This window comes from Mus pahari, chromosome 18 (genome assembly GCF_900095145.1).
Source record: "Mus pahari chromosome 18, PAHARI_EIJ_v1.1, whole genome shotgun sequence".
NCBI lineage: Eukaryota > Metazoa > Chordata > Mammalia > Rodentia > Muridae > Mus > Mus pahari.
The window spans coordinates 17,752,128-17,762,801 of record NC_034607.1 but is presented as its reverse complement, the minus strand read 5'-3'; the positions used below and the strand labels follow the sequence as shown (position 1 = coordinate 17,762,801).

The window sequence follows — 10,674 nt, the reverse complement described above, 5'->3', positions numbered from 1 at the left end:
TTTTGAAGTTCAGTTTGCTTTTCTGAAACTTGCCAAATGGCTTTAGGAAGCTGGGAACCCTATGAATGGATCAGTGGAGGAAATCCTTGTCTTTAGAGGAAGCAGTCCCTGCATTTGTGTGTGTGTGTGTGTGTGTGTGTGTGTGTGTGTGTGGTGTGTCTTCTGAGACAGTTTGTATCTTAGAGAAGCATTTCCATGGCAGGGCAGTATGCCAGAGAGGAGGAACACTTCATGCCTAGGGTGCAAAGGGGACCTCCATTCCCATAGTAAGGCACGTTGTGAATTACACGTCATTCTATCCAAATACACAGGAAACCTTCGCTGGTGTCCATCAAAGACTGAGAGAATCTTGCTCTCCATTTATTGTTTTCCCATTTCTCTGTCTCCTTGGCAGCCGAGGCCACTGATCTTCCAACAGGGGTAGGTACGGCTTGAGGTCTCACTGGCCCTGTTAGGCTCTGTCACTTTCATTTTAGTTGGAAGAGACTCAAAGCGTGCGTGTGTGCGTGTGTGTGTGTGTGTGTGTGTGTGTGTGTGTGTGCGCGCGCGCGTGCCTGTTAGGCTCTGTCACTTTCATTTTAGTTGGAAAAGACTCAAAGCGTGGCGTGTGTGTGTGTGTGTGTGTGTGTGTGTGTGTGTGTGTGGTTATTTCCTGCCATTTGGCCTGAATAAAATGGGAGAAGAGAAGGGGCATCTACTTTTGAGATGTTTGAATATCAATTCCTGTCTAAATAATTATTGTTGAGGGAGAAAGGATGCCAGAGTTTAGAGACTATAACAACAACTTATTATTCTCCCTTAGCAACCATGTGGAAGGTGACATGTGTCTTGTATTTCTGCAGATGGGCTGACAGCATAATGCACAGTATTGCTTTTCAGGCCCTATTTTTTTTTTTTTAAATCACGAATACAGATGATAGTGCAGGAAGCTACTCTGAGGTATTATTTTTCTCAGATGGAGGAGAAAAGATACAAAGCAGGGACATTTGGGGGGTCACCAAGCTATTCCAGGGTGTCTGGTAATGGCGTACTCATGAGAGAGGGTGGCCCGGTCCCCCGTGTTCTGGCTATATTAAATCACACCTGTGATTTCCCAGGCATGGAGGTCTTTGATGTATCCCTCCAGTAGATTGGGTGGTCTTTTGTGCTGTGGTGTTTCAAAATTAATGACAAAAACAACTCTATCTGCCCTTGGTTGTTCCCACGTTGTAGACAGCTGACAAGATGGGTTGCAGTTTGAACAAGCTGGAGAAACGTGAAGAGAAGCGGCCTGGGAACATTTATTCCACGCTGAAGAGACCTCAGGTGGAGACCAAGATCGATGTGACCTACGAGTACTGCTTTCTAGAGTTCACCACACTAACTGCTGGTGAGTACAAGGTCCTGGGAGGGTGTTGGGTGGGACACGGTGTAGGATGGGGCCTATACCACAGTCTAAGAGAGGACCGTCTAGAAAGTTAGCCCTCTACCAGAGAGTGGTTGGCTAAAATAGCAATACCTGAGTGAGGCAGCCCACAACAGTTACCTGAGCATTCAGGGGGCTGAGCCTGAAGGAGAGAGAGCTTCAGGCCAGCCTGGACGACATGAGCTCAAAGAAACCAACCAACCAGTCAGTCAGTCAGGCAGGCAATTACAAAGTAAATCTCTGAGTCTGTGGTGCTTAGAATACGCTTGGCCCCGGGAGTGGCACTATTGGGAGGTGTGTGGCCTTGTTGGAAGAAGTGTGTCACTGTGAGGGTAGGTTTTGAGACTCTCCTTCTAGCTACTTGGAAGACAACCTCTTCTGGCTGCAGTCAGATCAAGATGTTGAGCTCTCAACTCCTTCTCCTGCACCACATCTGCCTAGAGGCTGCCTTGCTTGTCTTAGTTTTGGGTTTTAATACCATGATGATAATGAACTGAACCCCTGGAACTGTAAGTCATCCCTAGTTAAATGTCCTTTGTAAGAGTTGCCTTGGTCATGGTGTCTAGTCACAGCAATAAAACCCTAGCTAGAATAATCAAGCAATCCACATGGATGGTCTGAACTCAGCCTGTGGACCAGGTATTTTGTAGACTCTCTGTTAGCCAACAAAAAGAAAATGTCCTCTATGTTAATTGGTCTGTCCCCTATCTCCCAAGTTTATTGGCCATCATTCCCCTCTTGTTAATCTGGCTAAGCTTTGCCTCATCTGACAGATGGGGTCTGGGTCATCTCCCACAATCAGTGCCTAGGTCTGAGGGGACAGGATGTGGCCCTGGGATGACAGGTAAAGGACGCTCAAGTTACCATGGCAGAGTATGTCCTGAGATGCTTAATATACTGAGCACCTACTGTGTGCTGTTGGGCTGATTCTGGGGGGAATGCAGGAGGGTATTCTGGTAGATAGGGAAGACCCAGCGACATGGCTGAAGAGCTTAGTGGTTTCCGTTGTCAAGAATTGGAGAGACCCGCTCTTGCTTTTGGGTCGCAGAAAATTAGGAGCATGCACCAACACTTTCCCTGAGTGTGCCTTAAGATGCTGCTTCCTTGAGTACCCGGGGAATACTTTCAGCTTCTGTGAATATGAAGGAGAGAGGGAAGTGTGGGACGAGGACCTAGGGTGGGGGTGGGGGTGGGGGTGGGGGTGGGGGTGAAAGGTGACAGAGTCATGTGACTAATCCCGTGGGAATCCGACTGTGAAGACCAGCATCAGAGTGCAGATCTGAGTTGACTGCCCAGCCCATAAGCTTATACACAGTGTTTGAGTCAATCCCAAGTCCCTACATTCTTGGCCGGTCAGTCATAGCTTGCTAAATGGGAGCTGATAAAAGGAACTTGTTTGAAGTGCTGCCATTCTGACTTCTGACTCTATATTACCTTTCCTTTTACAATGAGATCCCTGCCTGATAAGGTAACTCAGAAGGAGTGGGGGAGCATTGTCACCTATTAGGAACTTCCATGAAGACAGGGGAAGCGGCCACCTGCCCCCCCCCCCCCCCCGGGCTCAGCTACCTTTTGCTGTCACACTGGTGTGCCTGGAGCTGTCTGAGATCTAATGCCATGTGCGGCAGATCAGGACACTTGGAGGAGTGACAGGAGCCACATCCCCCCACAGGGAAGGGCTCTTGCACTGGGGGAGCTGACCCAAGGGCTCTTCAGAGTAGTTCATCGCCAGGCCTCTTGAGCTACAGGGTTGGGTTGGCCCCAGTCCATAAAATGGACTGCCACTGGGTGGTGGATCCCTGTCACAGGGCAGTATGATGATTAGAGACGTATGAAGGGTGTGGCGCTTTCTCCTCTTCCCTTCCTCCTCACATCTCTTCTTGATTTTGCTCCCTAGTCTAAGGCCCCGGTGCTTCTGGATTTTCAAGGGACGTAGACAGCTAGGCCTCTTCACATATACCCCTTTGTCTTAGTCAGGGTTTCTATTCCTGCACAAACATCATGACCAAGAAGCAAGTTGGGGAGGAAAGGGTTTATTCAGCTTACATTTTCCACATTGCTGTTGATCACCAAAGGAAGTCAGGACTGGAACTCAAGCAGGTCAGAAAGCAGGAGCTGATGCAGAGGCCATGGAGGGATGTTCTTTACTGACTTGCTTCCCCTGGCTTGCTCAGCTTGCTCTCTTATAGAACCCAAGACTACCAGCCCTGGGATGGTCCCACCCACAAGGGACCTTTCCCACTTGATCACTACTTGAGAAAATGCCTTACAGCTGGATCTCATGTAGGCATTTCCTCAACTAAAGCTCCTTTCTCTGTGATAACTCCAGCTGTGTCAAGTTGACACAAAACTAGCCAGTACACCCTTCCACATCACCAAACACAAACCCAGTGTCTTCGGTGTCAGATTGCTTCCTTCTCATTGCCAGCCTGTCCTTACTAACATTGAGGTTTTCATTTTGAGGGTTCAGATTTGCAGTGCTCGCGCACCCATATACTGTATACTTGATTCCCACATGGTGGGCACTATGTTAGGAGGTGGTGGAGACCACAGGAAGTGGGGTCTGACGGGAAAGGGTGGTCAATGGGAGCGTGCCTCTAAAGGTCACACTTGGTCCCATTCCCTACTGGAGACCTGGCCACCACGACACGAGCAGCTTCAGCTCTTTGTCTGTGTAGAAAGATCTGCAGGAAGCGCCTGGATAGCTGGGACAGTGAAGCTGTGGGATGCGTCTGGACAGATCCAAGAAGCTCCACTCCTCTATTGGGCTGGTTGGAGTCTCTTGGCCTAGACGTGTTTGCTCCTTTTATGAAGCTGGAGAGCTTTGAGTCCAAGTTTCCTCTTTCCCAGACTGTAACCTTTTGATTGCCTCCCAGTCTCAGGAGGAGCCACTGCTGCTACCTGTATGTGTAAGACAGGTGTCTGGCGAAACTCCTTGGCAGGTTTCTCTGGACTGATGAAGAGGTTTAGTGTATTCTGGGCTCTCCATTGCCAGCACTGCCTTTGTGGACCCTCACCACATCCCCTTTGAAGGACTGCGCCTATAGCCCGTGCATTGTGCTCTCTCCCAGGACCCTCCTTTCCCAGCTATCTTGTCTGTGTAGGCCCTACCCCTTCCTGCTACCAAGTTCCTGCTGATCTGGATCTGTTCCTTCTCCACCATCCCTTCAGAGTTTATTTCTTCTGAAGCCCCCGTGTCTGTCAGTTCATCCTGAACACAGTTCTACTTCATCATATCTCGAGTCTGTTCTTTTTCCTTCAGGGTAAGGACCAGATGTTATTTTTCCTTTCTTAGTCACCGAGAAGAGCTTGTCCTAAGGTGCCAAGGACCAGCTTGGAGAGGGGTCCCAAGGATGGGGTGTTTGGGAGCATTGAAAAGAGTAACTTGAAGTTAGTCATGGGGTGCAAGCTGGCAGCCTTGTGACAGCTCCCCAGAGATCTCTTCTAGATAACTTAGCTCATGCTTGAAAAAATTCTAAAGGAGCTGTGTTTGCTCTCCAAACAGTTCTCTCTGGGTAGCTCTCTCTTGCAGACCAAAGCCCAGTCTTGGTCTTTTATTTACATATCAATGCAGTCATTACTCTAGGTTTCCTTTTGATTATCACATGAATCAGCATTTTATGACCTCAGCCCCTTGATTCTTAGAAGAAGACAGCAAGTACATTGTTCTTAACTTGGCAAAAGAATTCAGAGATCTACCTGCCTTTGTAAGCACAGATAGTAAGCTTAGCTGGGTGGGCTCCAGCTCTGAAATCATCATTTCTGCCATGCCTGGTCCTAAACTAGCTCTGTCACAGTCAGATCTTGAACTTAGGAATCTGCCTGCCTTTGCAAGCACAAACAATAAACTTACCTGGGTGGGATCTTGCCTGGTAATCACCACTCCCTAAATCTCTTTATCTCCCTCCTTAATATCTTTCTGACAGACTGACTTTTAGTGAAGCTGCCTGTGATCTTTTAGGTCAGTGAAACTCCTCATATAATCCATTCTTCATCCTTATTTTTGCGTAGTTGAGAAATTATAAATTCTTAAACTCATGTTTTCAGTTTTCTTTCCCACAGCCTTAATGGCTGTTCTGCAGGTCATAGCATCTACTATTTTGCTAAGGACATTAGACACACCCTTGTCTCCTTGAGTCTCTGGTGGCTCCTGTACCTGCCTCAAAACTCTGTGCCAGGAAACCTCAGGGCAAAGTTCAAACCTAGATCCCCTCAGCCTGAAGGCTTGAGACCTGCCAGTGTGGTTGGAGCTTGCCAGGCAGAGGAGGAACAAAAGACATGGTAGGAAGGAACACATTGCCATTCCAGGAAGTACAAGGACCTAGTCAGCAGACAAAACCCAGAGGCAATACTGTCTATGTGGGGAGCTGCAGTTGGATTGGAGTATGGCCTTTGGGGACAGTAGTGCCAGTCAGATGATACAAAGTCTTAGTTGAGGCTGGAGAGATATCTCAGTCAGTAGAATATTTGTTGTTTAAGCACAGGATCTGGTTTTGATCCCCAGAACCTATGTTAAAATGAAAGACATGGCAGCACTGGGAAGGCCTTTGGTTTTCTCTGCCTAACTATCTCAGCTGAACTGGCAAGCTCCAGGTTAAAAATGAGAAACCTTGGGTCAAAAACCAAAGTGGAGAGACACTGAGGAGACATGCAAGACTGACCTTTGACCTCTATGTGTGCTTACAACCTCACATACATAGGCACCTGCACATAGGCATTAGCATGTACAGGAACTCACATATACTCACACACATATACGGCCATGAACATGCACGCACATACACATAAACACTCACACAAATATACATACACACAGAAACACACACACACACACTCACAGTTTCACACACATATACATACTCATGCACTTACACAAACACAGTTTTAAACACATACGTACACACAGATGCACATACTTTCACACATACACATATATACATATACACAGATGTACACATACAAATGCACACACAGATAAACATACAGAAACACAGACAGACAGACAGACACACACACACACACACTCACATGCACACACACACACACACACTCACGCATGCACACAGAGTCTTAATTGTTGAGCTGATGAATTTAGGCCCTCTCAAGAGGCCTGAAAGTTTGTATGATAGGGAAAGGGTATGTATTATGGACAAAGTTGTATTGTGGAAAGATTTTTGTAAGTTTAGTTGGAAGGATGGAAGGGGCAGCATTAGGGGATTAAGGGAGAGGTCACTGTTTGGAGTTCCATGCAATCATCAGACAGGGAGCATGTGACCTCAGACAGGTTAGTGGCAGTAGGAACAGGAGAGGTGGGTGGGTCATGAGAAATCAGGAGCCGTCAGTCCTGGGGACTGCCAGGCTCCTGGGCCAGGAAGTGAGTGTCACACAGCGGGTGTCCTGCCTCTGCCTAAAGCATCCATTACCTGTGGAGCACCAAGAGCTAGGAAAGGGATGACCTCTCCTCCTATCTTAATTTATTCACACTTTTATTTTCAGAAGCTGTGATTGCCTTGGCAGGTAGTAAATAGGAAATGAGACCAGAAGCCAGAGAGAACAGGCACAGAACTAGCCTGTGAGCCCTATTGCACACTGGGCATACTTGGCTGCATGCAGTGAAACACACCCATACTAAGTATGTTGTGTCAATAAATGAAAACATCTTCAAAACTACTACCACATGCAGGACGGAGAACTTTGCACAGGCTGTCCTGGTGCTCATGCGCCTGGCGTGCAGCGGGCTGTCCCTGTGCTCATGCGCCTGGCGTGCAGCAGGCTGTTTGGTGCGCCAGCAGGAGATGCAGGAGTTCTGGGTTGAGGCCCCGGACAACTCCTATCTTCTTTTGCCCTTTATATTTGCTTCGCTTCATTTCTGTTCCTCCCTTTCCAATGGCACGTAAATGACACCTATAGTCTGCCCACTCTTGTGTCTGGCTCCTTTAATCTGGCCCTCTGACCCCTCCTTTCGGCTGTCACAAGAGCCTGATCCTTCTAGTTTCTGGCACTCACTACCACCACTTGATCCTTCTCCTTTTGAACACTGGACTAGGTCCAGTTTTGGGCTATTCGAAGAAATGTTGCTGTGAACATATGTGGGCAGGTCTCTGTGTGTGTGTGTGTGTCTGTGTGTGTGTATGTCTGTGTGTGTCTGTGTGTAGATAATTTTATGGAACAAATACATCAGGCATGGAGTTGTCAGGGTGTGTGTGTCTGTGTGTGTGTGTGTGTGTGTGTGTCTGTGTGTAGATAAGTTTATGGAACAAATACATTAGGCATGGAGTTGTCAGGGTGTTTGGCATGTATGAATTTTAAGGTGTTACCTCATTGGTTCCCCGAGTGTTTGAGCCTTTGTACATTTCCAACAGTGATGCAATGATGGTGGGAACGGCTAGCTTACTTATTTCCATTAATTAGAAACTAATTAGTATATCTGTCTCTGTCTCTTCTTCTCTAAGACAGGGTAGCACCAGCAGGCCGGGAATCTTCTAGGTCATTTGGGCTGGGCTCATATTTGTAGCAGCAGCCTTCTGCCTTAGCTTCCTGAGCGCTGGGATTACAGGCATGTGTTGCTCATCATGCCTTACACATGTGATGCTAGAGAGGGAACACAGGGCTTTGTCCATGCTAGGCAAGCACTTGACCAGCTGAGCTACATCTCTGATTCATGTTATTATTATTATTTTTTTATTATTATTATTAATCTAATACATATAATAATGGATAATGTATATAATTATATATATTCCTAGAAATGTTAGCATTAGGTAATATGTTAAATAATTATATTTTATATACAATACATTAATTACCACCATATAATATATTAATTACATAATATGTAATTATACATAATTATTATTTTAATTGTTATTATTACAAAGAAAGAGCACCCATGTAAGGCAGGCCTAGCGTCTTTCATGAAACAGAAAAGTAGACAGAAACAGAACTTGCAGAGCTAATGAAAGTAGTTAGCGTTTGCGGCCCTGGTGCCAAAGGTTGGTGGAATGGGCCCTTTGTTCTGAATGATGCCCAGATGTTCCCACCTACTCTGGGTTTCCTGAACCCCTCAATCTCTGGACTTTGGTGGCAAGCATCAACTAAATTCGAGAGCTTCCACGTGAAAAGCTCTGTCGTCCTTTTGCCTCGAGGCCTGCACCTTCACGCTCGCCTCCTTTCCTCCTATCCCCGTAAGCCGTTCCCATGACACACAGCACAGTTCCCATGACCGCATTTTAAAAATTCCCCTCCCTGTGGTTTTCCTGTCTGGGGCTCCGTAAGAGCTGGCCTTTGGGATTTTTTTTTTTTTTCTGATATTGTGCTGACGAGGCTTATACTTGCCTGTTTGCTGCCAGCCTTCCACCCTTGAATGCTGTGTGCGAATTTTGTTTGGTCATGATAAGAACACAGGGGACCTTTTTTTGTTCAAAACATGCATGCCGTGCAATGAATCATAGACGGGTCCCCTGTCATTTAGCTTGCAGTGTGGGCAGCGGCGGCCCCAAACACAGCTACAAAAGCAGCCCAATCAATCTGGAATGTGTCCTCTATAAAGCCGTGGTCCCCCTACAGCTGGGAGAGAGACTGATCCTGGATGATCGGCCACAGTTTTTTTATCACACTCTGAAAATTAATTTATCACTATGAATGTTATTACTTGGCCGCGGGTTGCGTCTTTCTCAGTGAGTTGAGCACCTGGTACTTGCCCAGGGGCGTGATGACTGTGAGAGGATCAACACGGCAATGTCCACAGTCAGCCATGGTGGCTGCATTTGAGGCTTTTTGGACCCCTGGATCCCCATGCCCTGCCTCACGGAGGGCTCTGATCCAGGGAATCTGAGACAAGGCCTTCAAACCTTCATTTGCTGTGAGTGTCAGGTGTGAAAGGGCTACTGGCCAAGTACCACAGTTGAGAGCTTTCAGAGCTGTACATCCCTTACCTGAGTGGAGGTGGGATGGGTGGCAACTTGTTAATATACATACAGTATGTTTAATAGTTACAGATCTACCTAGACATAAACCATTGTACCTTTTTTTTTTTTTTTTTTTTTTTTTTGGTGGATTTCTGAGTTTGAGGCCAGCCTGGTCTTCAGAGTGAGTTCCAGGACAGCCAGGACTATATAGAGAAACCCTGTCTTGATCACAAACTTGTCACGAGCCCCTGCTGTGTGCCAGTTCATCCTGGAAAGGGCCCAGGCCATGGTAGTATTGAAGCTGCAAGGGATGCAGCTGGGGCTGAAGTTGAGCAGGGAGGCAATGGGCTGGGTCTTCAGATACCTTGCTCTAACTCAGGAACCTTGGGGAAAGTCAGTGTCTGACCCTTCACCCTAGTTCAGGGCTGGAGTCTGGCGCTCAGGGCTCTGCTCAGCACATACGACCTCCTGCCCAGCCACACGCTGACATCTAGACAGGCGTCTGTTTCCAGGTCTGTGGCTTTCACATTTACAACTAACTGCTCGCTCCAGAGGTGGTCCAGCAGGCCATGGCTAGCTAAATCAGCCTCAGATCCTCTGTAGGAGCCGTTGCCTTGTTAAGGTCTCTATTGCCTCTTTCCTTCTACCCTCAGACCCCACTCTTGTTCCCTGCCAGGCTGACCAAGTCCCACAGAAATTACCTAGGATCCATAATTAGGACATGTATGAATGGACCTGGCTTGCCATGTCAGGCACTTATGGGGTTAACATCTGACTAGGATGTACAAGACCGCCCAGGACTGAGAAGCTACAGAAAGGAAAGATAAGCAGGGGCGAGGCTTGTGTGCCTGGCAGGAGGGTTCTTGCTGAGAGAGGGTTTCAACATGGGGTTCTTTTAGCCTGAGCCTGGAGGACCCTGAAGTGTTCGTTGAGCACCCATGAGTAGGGGAGGTGTCCTAAAGAAAACCCAAAGCATAGCAAGGGGACAGATGCCTGTGATCTTTGCCACTTTGAGGGGCAGGCTTGTGGCCTGGCTGGCGTCCGAGCTGAGGCTTCATTTTCCACATCCTCCAGGCCTACAGCTGATTCTGTCAGTCACAAGCCATAAGGACACACAGCTCTTAGGTCAGCTGTACTGTGGCTTTCCTGGCGAATCCTTGTAGGTCTTGTTGTGACGAGAGCCACAGGTTTGGGTGACAAGGACATGATAATGTTAACAGCAGTAACAGGCAAGGAACTCAGCTCATCGCCTGTTGGAGACTACTGAGTGTGTGTGGGTGGGGGGGGGTGAGTGTGTGTGTGTAAACCAGAGGACAATCTCTAGTTAGTTGTGTTCCTCAGGGATTGTCACCTTTTTTTTTT

General features: G+C 47.5%; 1 protein-coding gene across 4 annotated transcripts in view; it reads left to right on the top strand.

The window, feature by feature from the left end:
• Positions 1 to 10,674, top strand: part of Rftn1 (raftlin, lipid raft linker 1) — a 199,561-nt gene that overhangs the window by 21,569 nt on the left and 167,318 nt on the right. For 3 of the 4 annotated variants that reach the window (XM_021217944.1, XM_029531498.1, XM_029531497.1), the window contains exon 2: positions 1,213 to 1,369. In XM_021217944.1, coding sequence (XP_021073603.1) covers positions 1,225 to 1,369 — 145 coding nt within the window. In that variant the 5' untranslated portion in view covers positions 1,213 to 1,224. Of the gene's footprint in view, positions 1 to 399; positions 421 to 1,212; positions 1,370 to 10,674 lie in introns of those variants that run through there. The other variant, XM_029531499.1, reaches the window with a different exon arrangement.